The 16,301-nt window shown below is 51.1% G+C and overlaps 1 protein-coding gene across 3 annotated transcripts in view; it reads right to left on the minus strand.

Moving 5' to 3' along the window:
• map4k5 (mitogen-activated protein kinase kinase kinase kinase 5) overlaps nt 1–16,301 on the minus strand; it is a 29,762-nt gene that overhangs the window by 8,038 nt on the left and 5,423 nt on the right. For all 3 annotated transcript variants that reach the window (XM_067243896.1, XM_067243895.1, XM_067243894.1), the window contains exons 4-25: nt 15,723–15,813; nt 15,052–15,116; nt 14,774–14,829; nt 14,417–14,464; nt 13,639–13,681; nt 13,427–13,499; nt 12,932–13,063; nt 12,742–12,804; nt 12,552–12,633; nt 11,926–12,042; nt 10,911–10,989; nt 7,827–7,885; nt 7,626–7,693; nt 5,898–5,942; nt 5,765–5,807; nt 5,348–5,552; nt 4,880–4,962; nt 4,289–4,330; nt 3,950–4,034; nt 3,546–3,625; nt 3,345–3,405; nt 122–236 (exon numbers count right to left, since the gene is read on the minus strand). In XM_067243896.1, the coding sequence (XP_067099997.1) occupies nt 122–236; nt 3,345–3,405; nt 3,546–3,625; nt 3,950–4,034; nt 4,289–4,330; nt 4,880–4,962; nt 5,348–5,552; nt 5,765–5,807; nt 5,898–5,942; nt 7,626–7,693; nt 7,827–7,885; nt 10,911–10,989; nt 11,926–12,042; nt 12,552–12,633; nt 12,742–12,804; nt 12,932–13,063; nt 13,427–13,499; nt 13,639–13,681; nt 14,417–14,464; nt 14,774–14,829; nt 15,052–15,116; nt 15,723–15,813 (1,735 nt within the window). The remainder of the gene's footprint in view (nt 1–121; nt 237–3,344; nt 3,406–3,545; nt 3,626–3,949; nt 4,035–4,288; nt 4,331–4,879; nt 4,963–5,347; nt 5,553–5,764; nt 5,808–5,897; nt 5,943–7,625; nt 7,694–7,826; nt 7,886–10,910; nt 10,990–11,925; nt 12,043–12,551; nt 12,634–12,741; nt 12,805–12,931; nt 13,064–13,426; nt 13,500–13,638; nt 13,682–14,416; nt 14,465–14,773; nt 14,830–15,051; nt 15,117–15,722; nt 15,814–16,301) is intronic.

Raw genomic sequence — 16,301 nt, forward strand, 5'->3', positions numbered from 1 at the left:
GGACACAAAAACAGTCAGCTTGTGTCCACAGTCGTAAAGACGCAGATGACCTCCAGTAGGAGGGACCCGGACCCAGACTAGGCCAGGCCATAGCCTGCTGGCCCAGGCCAGACTCTCTTACCTGGGCAGGATCTTGTCTGGGAAGCGGTGGGTCTGGAACTGGGCCGCCAGGCCAGGCTTCTTCAGCTGCTCAAACAGGCCTATGAGGTTGTGGGAGTAGAGCTGGAAGGTCTTCCCTGTGGCCAGGGTGTAAACATGACATCAGGGCAGACTCTCTCTCTACACGGAGACCTTATCTAACGGAGACCCCTAAAACATACCACATACTCTGTCTCTCTTTTTCCCTCTAAATGCCCCAATCTGGTAGAATCAGCAGCATGTATAGGAAGATTAGCCGTGACCCAGAGTCAGGAAATAGTGAACAAGTACGGAACATTGACCAGGATACAGGGTACAAGAAAAAGGGTAGAGGAAACAGGGTAGAGGAAACAGGGTAGATGGTCAAGGAAACAGGGCACAGGAAACGGGGTAGAAGGTACAGGAAACAGGATAGAGGGTAGAGGAAACTGGAGAGGGTACAGGAAACAGGGTAGAGGGTACAGGAAACAGGCATGGAACAAGGACCAGGGTACAGGAATGGAACAAGGAAGCATGATTACCTTCTGGTGAGGCCATTAGTAGGATATCAAATCAAGCCAGACGAGAGGAGCAGGGAGAGTGGCCAAGTGAAGAGGAGAAGAAGACTGATTAAATATACGCAGGGTGGCAGACAGCTAAAGGTGAGACCCAAGAGTGACACAGTGGTACGCATTTATTATTCGGCTCGAGAAGTCTGTGGGTGGACGTCACACAGACAGACCCGCGTTCAGCGCAGATGATGAGGGGAAGCTGGAGCCAGGAAACAAGCCACGAAAGCAGAAGCATAGACCAAAAAAAAAAAGACAACCACCATTTGTACTACGAGTTATGACTCAAATCCATCAAACAGCATCATTTGCTTACAAAAAGGCCTTTCATTCTGTCTGAAAACAATCAATGTCCTTGGCTAGTGTAACCAGAGGCCTGTTCCATAAAGGCCACTCAAAAAAGTTTGACTTAAAGTCCCAAACCTGACTAAAATTAGTTTAATTAGTCAAGCGGGGCTAAAGCGGTTCCATAAAGGCAAATTTCAGCTCACGCACTCCTACTAATTCAAGTCAGATTTAAGTAGTCAAGCTAATTGCGCGTGCACCCTATCCTTAAGCAGCCAGAGAGGTAAAACATGGATCATACAATCCACCACGGCAAAAGCAATGCACACGGCCATGTGACTTTTTCCAGAAAGAACGTTACCTTTAAGCCGTGTACTATGACAGCTCCTTCATCCACCGCTTCATCAAAATGAAACGACGCGCCATGATTGAAGTGAACGATAGGCTACGTAGGTCGAGGTCCTTTTTTAGACTTTTAGTTACTTCGTTGATTAAAAAACAGAAACCCTCTAAACACATCTAAATTGAAAACATTGTTTTCAATAAATAGCCTACTATTAACCAATATATTATCCCATAGCCTAACTTTTTAACATGGTTTTTGTGTCGGGAAAATGGAGGATAGATGTATGGATTTAGGTTAGTTTTGCAATTGTAGGCTACTGTTAACAATTCTACAGCTATGATAATTATACTCGGATAATTTAGATTGAGATATAGGCCTATGCCTGATGCCTAAACACCACAAACTACCATATGTAGTTTAACCCTACGTTTAACGTGGCTATGGTGTGTATCAAATCATTGTTCATCATTGTTTAATGCATTAGGCTAAATGTCGTAGCCTATGTAGGCCATTTAAGTAGATTTTCTATAAATGTAGCCTACATATTGAACTGATGAGAATAAGAAAATGAGAATGTCAGTGGTAAATCATCGTTTTCCCGTTGGGTCAGTGTTACAGTAACGTCTGGTTAAGCAACAACACGGTCCAAGCCTGACAATTAGCCTGCCCCGGACCAGGCTAGTTTCGAAGCATAAGTTACTATAGTAACTGAGTTCGAACTACGTTGAGCTAGCTTTATGGAACCGAATGAACTAGAAATGAGTCTGACTAACTGACATAAGTCTGGCTTATTCGGTAAACTCGCTTTATGGAACAGGCCTCAGGTGTCAACTGAAAAATAACAGATTTGGCTGTGTAGGAGCGGGCTGTAAAGTCAGATGTCACACATCTGAGCCCTTTCAATAGCTTTCAAACTAACTGCTGTTCACAAGCTGCAGATACCAGGTAATTGTACCGTCCTCAGAACCAATCAGATACCAGCGGGCAACAAAGCAGCCGGTGCTGGTGGGGCGACAGAGACGCTGCTGGGAGTGTCCTCCCCCCCCCTCACCTGACAGTGACATCAGGTGTGTGTCGTCCCCCCCCCCCCTCACCTGACAGTGACATCAGGTGTGTGTCGTCGTCCCCCCCCCCTCACCTGACAGTGACATCAGGTGTGTGTCGTCGTCCGTCCCCCCCCGTCCCCCCCCACCTGACAGTGACATCAGGTGTGTGTCGTCGTCCCCCCCCCTCACCTGACAGTGACATCAGGTGTGTGTCGTCGTCCCCCCCCCTCACCTGACAGTGACATCAGGTGTGTGTCGTCGTCCGTCCCCCCCCGTCCCCCCCCACCTGACAGTGACATCAGGTGTGTGTCGTCGTCCGTCCCCCCCCGTCCCCCCCCACCTGACAGTGACATCAGGTGTGTGTCGTCGTCCCCCCCCCCTCACCTGACAGTGACATCAGGTGTGTGTCGTCGTCCGTCCCCCCCCGTCCCCCCCCACCTGACAGTGACATCAGGTGTGTGTCGTCGTCCCCCCCCCTCACCTGACAGTGACATCAGGTGTGTGTCGTCGTCCGTCCCCCCCCGTCCCCCCCCACCTGACAGTGACATCAGGTGTGTGTCGTCGTCCCCCCCCCCCCCGTCCCCCCCCACCTGACAGTGACATCAGGTGTGTGTCGTCGTCCCCCCCCCTCACCTGACAGTGACATCAGGTGTGTGTCGTCGTCCGTCCGTCCCCGTCCCCCCCCACCTGACAGTGACATCAGGTGTGTGTCGTCGTCCCCCCCCCCTCACCTGACAGTGACATCAGGTGTGTGTCGTCCCCCCCCCCCCCTCACCTGACAGTGACATCAGGTGTGTGTCGTCCCCCCCCCCCCTCACCTGACAGTGACATCAGGTGTGTGTCGTCGTCCGTCCCCCCCCCGTCCCCCCCCCTCACCTGACAGTGACATCAGGTGTCGTCGTCCCCCTCACCTGACAGTGACATCAAGTGTGTCCCCCCCTCTCACCTGACAGTGACATCAGGTGTCCCCCCCCCCCTCACCTGACAGTGACATCAGGTTGTTGTTGATGATGTAGAGCCAGGTGCACTTCCTTGGAAAAAGCTGAAAGTTAAACATGAGGACAATCAGTCAGACTCCTAGAGGTGGAACAGCCGCTAAGTGCTGTTTAAATGGTGGAGAAAGGATGACGCGACATCTCGCCCGGTCCTCAGGAGATGGGGGGGGGGGGGGGGGGGTCCCACCTGTTCCATCGTCGCTTCGTGAAGCTCGTTCAGGTTCAGGGTGTAGATGCCATCTTCAGTCCCGAAAATCAGATACTGGTCTAAATATAACCACAACAAGAAGAAGAGGGTACTTTTGTGCTTAACGTTAAAGAGTAGCTGTACACCCCATCAGCCTTGTATTTTCCTTTTATGCCCCTTATTATATACAAAAAGCTTTATGTTCAAAAAATTATTTTCCTTTTTGGGGTTTCACGAAAGGCTTGACATGACACATGAACACAGCCAATTACCATTCTCCACCCCTCCCTGTGGTACGGTCTCGAAAAGGCACTCATCGGACACATTTCTTCAAAAGAATTGAACCCCTAGGATTTAACACCAAACAATCCAAACTAACACGAGTTAGATGTGCCTGAGGTTACCTTTGGTATCTGGGTGAATCCATGATGTGGCGCAGTTGATTTTCAGCGGGCAGCCGTCAAACACTTTGGAGAAGCAGGCCCCCATCTAGAGAGAGGAGAGAGTTCAGCTCGCGCCGCAGAACCGCCGCGCTCAGAGCACTTCCTGTGTCGACACCAGGCATGTTTACTGAACCCAGGCTAGGGGCCCGATCATCGTACACCACAGTAACCATGGGACGGGCGAGCCAGGGTTTTGGGTATTGAACTGCAGGTCAGAGAGAGTTTAATGACGGGTGTTCAGTGGAAAGCGATCCAGCAGGAATGCTGGAGGGGGCAGCCGCCAGGCTGAGGTCGACTCACCAGGACTTTAGGGGTGGGAGGCAGGCCGTTGATGGCAGGTTTCTGGAGGGGGAAAAACAAACTCCAGTAAGACACAGAGATGGGCCAGAAACGATTCAGTTGGTCTGAGGCTCCCTCAGGGCTGTTGGCCAGCTGAACTACAGTGGTTAACCCTGAAAGCAACACAAGCCTGTGTCATGAGGTCATTGTATACTGCTCAGCGCCCCCTCTTCAACTAGCATGGTCTCAATCCAATAGGAGGGGAATAATCTTTCTCAGGCCCAGTATCAGTCAGTGGCTTGGAGACTAACTAAACGGAAACTTTGCATGACCAAACCACAAATGAAACCGTGCACACTTGCAAATATCCTTCCTTCCTACACAATCCCTTCTGTTATGCTTGAGGAAAAACTAGAGAGATCAGATGAGATGTATAGATAAGTTATGAGATTGAGAGATCGATTAGATATGATGAGAGAGAGACAGACTAGATGAGATGGATGGTAGCGCTAAGTCAAAGCTCCTAGACTGCGTGAGCCCCGGTGGTGTCAGGGGGTTGGAAAGGGCCCCGCGCAGACGTGATGCGCGCGGTGGGAGGTGAGGCAGACGTACGGGGTAGTCCTTCTTCTCCCTGGGGTGGGGATGGTTGGGGGTGGGTTTGGGACTGTCTCCATTACCACTGCTGTCAGAGTCCTCTGTTCACACAGAGAGGAGGAGGAGGGGTTAGGCTGTGTCCAGTCATCGAGACAGAACCACAGCAAAACAAAACCATAACGATGACCCATCTCAACAACATACGACACAATGACATCACACAACGTGGAGCCTGTATTAACCTAGAGATACAGTATATAGATATGGTTACATAAAGCCACCCATCCTTACCTTTACATTTTGACTGGCTGAGAGCTTGGAAAGACAAAATGGTTTCTAATTTAGACAAAGCGACCCCAACATAAACCGTGCAATCAAGCCGGTTAGGAACCTGACGTGACAAGTGACATACTGGGCCAGCTAGGCTCACTGGACTGTTTGTGTGTGTGTGTGTGTGTATGTGTGCGTGTTCTGAGTGTGTGTTACCTGGGTCAGAGGCGCGAGACAGCCTCCCGGGGCTGCTGACGCTGGCGGACAGGAAGTCGGGGGCGGCGTGCTCCGCCTTGTTGCCCTGCTCCGGGCTGCTCTGCCGCCGTGGGCCCGGGCTGCCCTCCGCAGCGGGGAACCTGCGCACGGTCAGGCTCCGCTCCTCGTGGAGGCCCACCTCCTCTGACGAGCTGCTCAGCCGGGGCTGGGGAGGGGGGGGTGAGAGGAGAGGAAGGGAGGGAGAGACCGGGGTTAACATGGCTCCATGCTCACAGGGAGCACCTTGGACTAACACAAACTGTTTCAATGACACGAATAAAGCACCAGTCTAGTTCTACTACAACTCAACACCAACTCTCCTGCATTCTACTGTACTCTACGATAGTTCTACTACAACTCGACTCAAACTGTCCTCACCTTGGGGGGCAGGGGAGGAGGGACTCCTTGTTTGAGGGTAGACCTGAAAGCAGAGGGAGAACATTGAGTGTCAGGGCTGGGGGTGGGAGGGATGGGGGGGATATGGTGAGTGTGGAGGGTCAGTGCTTCTTACAGCTCTATGTCCTCGAAGGCATCCTCCAGGTGGGTGACGTGACCACTGGGGGACAGAGAGGCAGGAGTCAGCGGGGAGGACAGGGGGACGGGGGTAGTGTGGAAAAGGGGGGGGGGGGGGCGGGGGGTTGTGAAGTACTTCCTACCCTGACAGGAGTACAGTGTCAGGGACTAGAGGAAAGGAATTGATGATTGATGAACAATGGCCCACATCCGACCTGGTGTGCCTGACCATAGAAGTAACTACAGGTAGCACAGCTGAAACACCACAGTGCTTGGCAGAGGCAGAGAGAGGCAGAGAGAGAGAGAGGCAGAGAGAGAGAGGCAGAGAGAGAGAGGCAGAGAGAGAGAGAGGCAGAGAGAGAGAGAGAGAGAGAGGCAGAGAGAGAGAGAGAGAGGCAGAGAGAGAGAGAGAGAGGCAGAGAGAGAGAGAGACAGAGAGAGAGAGAGAGGCAGAGAGAGGCAGAGAGAGAGAGGCAGAGAGAGAGAGAGCGAGAGAGAGGCAGGAGAGAGACTGTTATGGTATTTCTAGGGTTGCTGCAGGGAACAGACATGGCCAAGCAGAGGCGAGACTAGATGACATCAGAGTGGGAAGCAGGCTGCAGGGATCTGAGGAGCTCAGCGAGAACACCGCCAGCCTTGAGGAGAACAGGCGGCGGACATTTCAACCAGGAGGACTCCCTGGCTCAGCATGATCCAGCTCGTCGGCTGTATGAGAACAACGGTCCTATCCAAGCGTGTTAACACTTTGCCATAAACGGGTTATTTTATGTGTGGCAACATTAACTTCACAGTTAAACGATCTTGCTTGTTCTGACTACCAGCAATAACCAGCCAGCTACGGTAAATAAATTATACATTAAAAAAAAACATTGGAATAATAAATGTTTTTATTAAGCAGAAGCTTAATCCCAAAAGATATATAGGGGGACGGGGATTTCGAACCTATGACCTCTTGATCTAGATTTATTAGAGGATGTAAATACACGTGAAATACCACTGAGCTACACCCGGCACAAACAAGGTATGGGAGGCAGGGAGGGGGGTGTGGTTATGGGACGTGGTTATGGAGCACTGCGCACACACCACCGCACACAGGCCTAAGGATGGCCTGCCACACACACACACACACACACACACAGGGCTAAGGATGGCCTGCCACACACACACACACACACAAACACACACACGACCACCAGTGGAGGAGAGGAGCTGACGGCACGCCACGAGACACACAGCGTGAAGTTACCGTTGAAACAACTCCTCCTCAACGCTTTTGAGAAGGCTCCTTGAGAGGACAGGAGAGAGCCACGAGGAGGAGGAGGAGGAGGGGGGGAAACAAAAAGAAGGGCACAGTCAAAGCACATGGTGAAGAAGAGGGGAAGACCTCCATCACTAAGCACATTCCGACCACGCGAGGGCTCATGCTGAGACAGGACCGCGGCAGGGAGGACACAGGTTAGTCTGAGCGGAACAAACACACCACCTCCAGCAGTTAAGATGGTGAACATGAATGGATGGCCGTTTAGCTTTGGTCAGTTAGAATAAGCAGGGGAATTAGTACATGGTACTCTCTCTCTACAGATTCAGCATATGCACTGAGGTGTCCATGTTCAATAGACCATGCTCCTCTCCTAACATATCCCTGAGGATGGGACAGCAGTCAGGAGTTGGGAGGCAAAAATGAAAGCAGGATTGGTATCCACGGTAACGGTTGCCGTGGCTTCACCTGGTAGTGATGCCTCCCTCGGCGAAGGGCCCCCAGGGGGAGGGGAAGTCACTGTCCTTGGTCACGTCCTGCGGAGCGGCACAAACACACGTCAACTAATCACAATGGCCCAGGGAGCTGGAGGAGTCAGGGTGGACGACCAGCTACGCAGATAACATGATTATGAGTAAACATGTTGATGTGAAAGTGAGATGATCTCACCATTTCAGAGTGAGCCTCCGTTTCCTTCCTCAGAGGAGCTTCAAACTGGACCTTGTCGACTGGAAATGACACAAGAGCCATTAGAAAACAGGTACGTCCTGCCGTCACTAGAGGGCCCCATTCTCCAACACAGGGCTGAGGAACTCCTGCACAGCCTTGAAAACACCTTCACGCAACACAAGCTCTGACACAGTAAAAGTGACTTCGCAATGCACTCCAGGGGATTAACTACACTCCAACCTTGGGTTTTCCGTCCCCATCGCTCCTCTCATTGTGATGCGACTCCCTCAGGCTCAGTGACTCAGCACCTGTTACAGCTATGCAGCCCACACTGGTGCGCACCCAGGGTTAAATCCAGCGCACCCATGAGCACACTGGAGGAGTGACGTCAGGCCACACCTGAACTGTATGAATTGCCTAATCTCTCAAGGGGAGTTTGGACTGGATCAGTGTAAACATGACCTTCTCGGTCACATGCTCTTGTGAGTTTGTACAGTCCCTCGTCACTTATCATACGATACCAAAGCAAGCAAAGGTTCATATTAAAAGAAATGAAGAACTTATCTGAGAATATGCATATTTCATAATTCCTTATCCGGTAAATTGGAGGTGACATGATGCAAAAGGAATGATAACAATGTGCTTGTCGTCAAGTTTCTAGTGTAGAAATAGAGGAGTAAAGCTTAATTTATACTTACGTCGCCGACACTTTTGAAATGGTTGCCGACAACAACAGTGTCTCTCAGGCTGCTGCATTTCTACTTGGGCTAACAGTCGCCTGTGCTCAACGTCCGCATGACACTCGACGTACCGACGTAGGCCGACGACTTAAACTGAATGATTTGACCGTTACATTGCTAACGCTCTGTAGGCGATCGATCGGGGAGAGGGAGGGTTTGGAGGATGAACAGAGAGCATGTCAGTGGAGGAGGAATTGGATTTAGAGGAGGAGGAATTATTAACAGTATTGCTGTTAGCGAGAGAGCGACTGTTAAAAGTGTCGACCCATGACCTCATTTCTGTCGGCGACCATTTCAAAAGTGTCGGCGACCTAAGTATAAATTGGGCTTAAGTGTGTGTGTGTGTGGTAGGGGGAATTGCAGAACTTGGTCGTTGTAATGGTTCTTTTCACATTCCTAGCCGTGACTGTACACAGGGCCTGGGCTGCAGGACAGGTTCAGGAACACCACCACACTGAAGCCACCAGAGACTCTACTGCAGAACACCACCACACTGAAACCACCAGAACTCTACTGCAGAACACCACCACACTGAAACCACCAGAGACTCTACTGCAGAACACCACCACACTGAAACCAGCAGAGACTCTACTGTAGAACACCACCACACTGAAGCCACCAGAGACTCTACTGCAGAACACCACCACACTGAAACCACCAGAGACTCTACTGCAGAACACCACCACACTGAAACCACCAGAACTCTACTGCAGAACACCACCACACTGAAACCACCAGAACTCTACTGCAGAACACCACCACACTGAAACCACCAGAGACTCTACTGCAGAACACCACCACACTGAAACCAGCAGAGACTCTACTGCAGAACACCACCACACTGAAACCACCAGAACTCTACTGCAGAACACCACCACACTGAAACCAGCAGAGACTCTACTGTAGAACACCACCACACTGAAACCAGCAGAGACTCTACTGCAGAACACCACCACACTGAAACCAGCAGAGACTCTACTGTAGAACACCACCACACTGAAACCAGCAGAGACTCTACTGCAGAACACCACCACACTGAAACCAGCAGAGACTCTACTGCAGAACACCACCACACTGAAACCAGCAGAGACTCTACTGCAGAACACCACCACACTGAAACCAGCAGAGACTCTACTGCAGAACACCACCACACTGAAACCAGCAGAGACTCTACTGTCGAGGACAGGGACACGGCCGGCTTTCTGAGAATCCACTCATGTCACACTGCACCCCCTTCCTTTCCGTTTCACCATCAACAGCTTGGTATGTCAACACTCACACTACACTAGCATCACACTGTGTCGAGGACCTAGAAATACATTTATAGATTTCCATTTCATATATCACAGTGGTTTTTAGGTTATATATATATATATATATTTATTTTTATTTTATTCTTTTTATTAATAATCCTCAATTCGGATTGGGATTACTTTCTTTAGAAACTAGGGTTTTAGAACCGTGATTTAAGACTCAAGTTAGACTGACGGGAAACTGTCACATGCAGTTGAGCGGCTAGCTCACTACTCTGTCACTGACCTGGGTCCCCTTTGTCCTGGGCAGGGCCAGGGCTGGGACACGGGCTTGCTTGGCCTGGGGGACTGTGGGCTTCAGGGGGAGATACAGTCACAGTGTTAAGAGACCTCCAGACATGTTGGAGACCTCCAGACATGTTGGAGACCTCCAGACATGTTGGAGACCTCCAGACATGTTGGAGACCTCCAGACAGGGAGCATGTTCTGGGGACTGGTCTGACGGGTAAGAAACCTGCACACACTGGGATTCTACTGCTACATTTCACTGCTCGTTCAAACGACAGCAAACAGACACTCCCCCAGGGACAAGGAGAACAGAGGACAGGACATTGGGTTGCTGCTGCTACGGAACATAACACACACACACACACCTTAGCCATTCTGCTACTAGACAAACACACTCTGGCATCACAGTACATTGCGTCTTCTCGAAAATGGTGGGTTTTCTACAAACAGGAAAGCAGTAAAAGTGTCTCTTTTCTAGACGACACACGCAAATGCCTTAATCACACACGTCCAAATCCAAGAAACGGCCATTACACACACGCCCCAATCACACAATCACACACACATCTCCAGCCACTTTCCCCTTCCGTGAATCTCAGGCTATTTTTACAGCGTGCTCCCATGCTGCGGCCTGGCCCTGTGCCACCCTCCAGGATTAGCAGGATCACCCCGGCCGCCTCAGAGAGACACAGCCCATCTTACAGCACCGACTGACAGCTGGGACGCTCAATGGGGGGGGGGGGGGGGGGGCTTGTCTAAAGCGGTGTGATGATGGGCCGGGCCGGGCGGAGCCGGTCACTCACAGTTGATCTCAGACCGCGTCCTCTCCGACCGGGCCTGCTTGTTGGTGGAGCGGATGGTGTGTCTCACTGCAGACAGGGGCTGGGGAGGAACACAGCGGGAACATAATCAGCGCGGGAAAACTGAGACATAACTCCAATGATTACAGCGACGGCCATGTCGTCGGGTCATAAAACCAGTAGCTGGGAGAGAAGCTGGGTCATAAAAGCGTTAATCTGTCCGACGGTGATAAGCTATCCAGGAGCGCTACAACCCGGTAACCATGGGGAACTCTCAGTCCTCACGGCTCATACAGCAGAGCACGGCTCCGCAGAGCGGCGTTCCGGCTGAACCAAGCGTGTGTGTCGCGTCATGTTGGTGTGGACTGTGTGCTGCTGTTGTCTGTTCTGCTCAGGCCAGGGCTGCTGCTGTGCTGGAGCGGGGTTGCGTCAGGGGACACGGGCACAATGGTCTTCTAAAGACACTGGGACCATGTATTTGGCCTGCACACAAGTGAGATGTTCATACCAGCAGGAATACTAATATAGGGGTAGAGAGAGCGCGAGGGAGGGAAGGAGACAGAGCAACGGAGGGAGGGAGAGAGAGGAGGACAGAAGGGAAAGAGAGAGAGAGAGAGAGGCAGAGAGAAGGGAAGGAAAGAGGCAGGAAGGGATGGTCAGAGAGAGAGAGAAAGTTAGAACGAGGAGGAAAAGTTATCGGTTGAAAAAATGAGGGCAAACAGAAACTGGGTCAGACAACACGGGGCAAAAAAAAAAAAAAGAGAAAGGAAACGGGGGATATTTGACTAACTTTCATCTGCACTAGAAAACTGATCTAAAGCTAAAGGGGAAAATAACGTCACGCGCTGCAGGCCGCAGTAGAGAGCCCCTCCCAGGGTCGAGGACGTCTCCTCAGACAGGCCGGTCGGCCCTCGACACAGAGCAAGCGTGCGCCCCGCCCCTAAGGGGCACAAGCGGCCCCCCCTCAGGGGCACGAGCCCCCCCCCCCCCTCAGGGGCACGAGTGGCCAGGGCAGTACCTCCAGGTCGTCGTCGTCCACCTCGCTGAAGTGCTGGCTGTTGTCGGGGTTGTTCATCTTGTCCAGAAGCTCCACGGCCAGCCTCCTGGTCAGACCCGTCTGGCCCACGTAGACATGCTGCAACCCAGCCACATCACAAACACACGCACGCACGTCACATTTCATTCCGCGTATTGGGACATTTTTATCCGAAAGCAACACAGCAAACAGAAATACATGTAGAAAGTACAGCAGGGAATCATGGATCCAAACTGAGTCGTTATCGGGGTGGTCAGAGTCATGGAACAGCCTGGGTTTGACCAGAAACAGTTCAAACATGAAAACGACAACGTCAACCAAGATCATGGGTGCAGTCAATTGCGAGAAAGACTACTACACATCCGAACCCTCTGCCAGACTCCCATCTCCTGGGAGGGCTCACTGGGCCAGTCTAATTACAGTCATTCTATAGTTTAAAATACAGTAATTAACCCTCGTCTCATTAATCAAAGTAATATGGACAACATCGCTGACACATTCCTCTTGTCCCTGTGACATCACAGAATGTATTATTCGGTGCGACGAACAAACAGGAAGCCCCGTTCCTGTCTGGTTCGTCCTCCAAACCGAGGAACATCGTGGATTACCGAGAGGAGCTTCTCTGCCGTGGGCCTTTTCTTCGGGTTCTTGGTCAGAGACACTTTGACGAAGTTTTGGAAAGCGGTCGACCTGGGGAGACGGGGTGAAGGGTCAGTGCGGCACCGGCAGACTTTCATGTTCGTCCACCGTGTCTGGTGAGGACCCTCCATCTTTAACGCAACATGAGGGGAGACTCACCACTTGGTTCGGTCCTTTAGCCTGGGAGGCTGGAAGCTGCTCTTGGACATTAGAAACAGGGCCCTGCGGCGACACGAAACACCCCCGTTTACACACGGCATGAGACCCCCCTCGTTTCCACACACGCCAACATGACAACCCCCTGACCCGATTGGGTGGAAGTGGAACATGGGAGGAGGCGAGGAGGTACCTCATAGGGTGGAGGTCAAACATGGGGGGCTGCAGCTCGGCCAGCTCGATGGAGGTGATGCCCACCGCCCAGATGTCACACAGCTGGTTGTAGCCTCCATTCTTCTCCACGGCCGCCACCTCCGGTGCCATCCTGCACACACGCAAAAAACACAAGCACGCACTTGTACATACAGGAAGTCTTTATGGAGGTTGAACATAATCCAGAACTAACTGCTATGAGGCTGTAAAGAGAAAAACCTTTTGCAAGAGGTATAACCTAATATATAGACAAATTGTAAGTATTTTAAATAGGCAGAGCTCATATAAAGAGTTCACTTTAAACAGAGACTAAACGGGTTTGCTATGACTACAAGCCAGGAATATGCCCCAGCCAGGAATATGCCAAGCATGAACCCGAACAAGAAAAGCAGCCATTTCCTCAACAGCAGCAGGGCCACAATACCCCTTTTCACATGCTGATTGGCTCGTTTCTGAGACACGGACAAAGACTCACCAATAAGGTGTCCCGATAAAGGACTTCCTCTTGGCGATGGTGGCGGTGATTTTGGCTGCGACTCCAAAGTCAGCTGCGAAAAAGAGTGACAGGTCTATTCAGATTAGGTAACTCACAGAGGGCAGACAGCCATAGGCTTGAGAGAGCCTGACTCCAGAGAGCCTGACTCCAGAGAGCCAGACTCCTGTCATGACGCAGCAGAACAGGCTCACCGAGCTTCACGTCGCCGTTGTCTGACAGCAAGATGTTGGCCCCCTGCGGACACAGACAGGAAGGTATAACTCAACCATTCTCACTTCTGCACTGCCATAAGAGCATTGCTCTCAAATCTTCTCCACTGACAACTAAGCATGTCCTCGCTATGCTACTAAGATATATATTTTTTATTTTTTTTTATTTTTTACTAAGCATGTTTAAATGAATGTCCTCGCTATGCTACTAAAATATATATAAATATAAAAAAAAAAGAAAGAGATTTCAAATCTCAATAAGCGGTTCCTGGTTGATCCAAAATAACCATAACAACAGTGAAATACATTTCCACCAGCAGTGATCTAGACCCACTGAAGGACTGCTATAGCTGCCTGGGGTCCTCTAGCAGGTACCCTGGCTGTGGGCTGCCTCAGAGAGAGAGAGAAAGAGAGAGAGAGAGAGTGGTGTTTGTGATTGACAGGCCTGTCGCCAGGCATCCTGGAGCCCCGGAGCAGAGGAAACAGGAAGTGCTGTGTGTGGGTGTGTGTGGGGGTGTGTGGAGTTAAGCAGAGCCAGGCCCTGCCCTGCTGTGATAACCCGGCAGAGGGGCAAGCGGGGGGGGGGGGGGGGGGGGGGGGGAGCTAGCGCAGGGATCTGGAAACCGCTGGCGGTGACCACGCGGGTCACGTGCTTCCCTGCTCTCCCTCTCTCCCTCTCTCTTTCCTATGGTTCACACGCTAGCTGGCTTGACCGCCTCGCTAGACTCAGAGGGTTCAGGGTGGAGCGGGGCACGGTTACCTTGATGTCGCGGTGCATCTTGCCCTTGGAGTGCAGGTATCCAAGACCCTGGGAAACACAATGATGGGTTGAGTGTTTAGGGTTGAAATTGCAGACACATCGAGGACAGTACAGGAGATGATATATGCTACACTGTACTATGTAATACTATAATAATAGTTGAGATGTGATTGTTGTACTGTACCATGTAATACTGTAGTTGGGATGTGACTGTTGCACTGTACTTTGACACATTGCAGTTGCGACGTGATGTGATTTTTGCATTGTAAACTATGGTTGCACCAAGCCTGGTGGCTGTTGCTCAATGAAATGAATGTACTGTAATGTCAACCTGGTTGAGGAGGAGTTAAGCGTTACCTGCAGAGTTTCCCTGCAGACGTAGGCTATCTGCAGCTCGGAAAGAGGGCCCGTGACTTGAACACAGAGAGACAAGAAGGGAGAGATTCAGAAGACGGGAGACATGCAAGTCATCTGAGTTCATGCAGCCAGGGGTAAAGGTCATGTTAGCTTGCAGCGGGATTTACGCCAGCAGCAAATCCCAACAGGAGAAACCTTCAGGAATGTCAACAACAATAACCCGGATTGTTTTTGCGTGTTGACTGGCCCGTAAGACCCGAGGTCAGATAGGAGCTCACCGTGGTAGATGTCCTGGAGGGACCCTCCTCCACAGTACTCCATGCAGATCCACAGCTTCTCCCGGCTGGAGGGGGAGAGGGGAGACGGTTAGACCAGAAGAGTCTCCCTGGACTGAGCCTGAGAGGGTGCTGCCGACTCTGTACGTAAAAGCCATTCCTTTGTTCCGTTTTGTTTTCAGTTTATTTGTATTTTTTTCCGTTTTGTACATCGCCCCCCCCCACACACACACATACACACTCCCCAGGTGAGTAAAAGCTGTTAACACCATGTGACTTTAATTTCTGAAGCTCCTAGTCGAGCCTGACATGCTGTGATGAAACACGTCTCTCTATACTAATGGCTACATAAAACACATCAAGGCTTTGATTTCTGGTAAACCTGCCGGAGGTCCTAGACAGGGGGAGACCTACAGGGCTGGATCTCTCTGAGAAACCAGCCCCAACACACACACACACACACACACAGCATCACAACAGGAAAAACACTGCGTTCTGGCCTCATTTCTAGCCCAGTCTACACCTCTCACTGTGGTTTATGAATGTTGCAGGCAGAGGTGGTGGAAAGGGGTTTGGACTTTCTGCAATGCCTTTCAGAGGGACTTTCTGGAAAGATCCAATGTCAAATCGCTCTCGCTCACACAAAACTGCTGGTATTCAGACTTGGCCCTTACCAGAGGTAGCTTCCAAAGTAGGCCACGATGTTTTGGTGCATGCATTCTTTCACCATGAAGATTTCCTGCTGTATAATGGAGAAGTCGTCCCCTAGAAGCAGAGAGAGAGAGAGAGAGAGAGAGAGAGAAATCAAACACACACCACAAACTTGTGTGAACACACACACACACACACATTCCCCCATCACACACACACTCCTATTTTCATTTCTGAAGTGAGCAGCTCAGATAGCAGTAGTTCTAAATGGCACACTGCACGTGAAGGGAAAGTTTATAGCACATCTCTCCCCCACGCAAACACACAGGAGAATTCTAGAAAAACTCTCAGTATTTCATTTTGTTTGGCCGAGCTGAAAACCACAGCCTCGTCTGGCAGGCAGGATGCAATAAGCAACACCGCGCACTCGACAGAGCCCATATTCCACTCCAGTTGGCTGCACCTCAAGTTCCACGGCAGCAGCAATCGATAAATATCAGCATGCAGAAGTTAGCTTCTGGCTGGGCTCTGTCGGTTGGACACGTCAATGCTTCCTCTATCGCTAGGAAATAGAGGGCTGAACTATGCGAGACCATCTGCTC

Source organism: Osmerus mordax, chromosome 9 (assembly GCF_038355195.1).
Source record: "Osmerus mordax isolate fOsmMor3 chromosome 9, fOsmMor3.pri, whole genome shotgun sequence".
NCBI classification, from domain to species: domain Eukaryota; kingdom Metazoa; phylum Chordata; class Actinopteri; order Osmeriformes; family Osmeridae; genus Osmerus; species Osmerus mordax.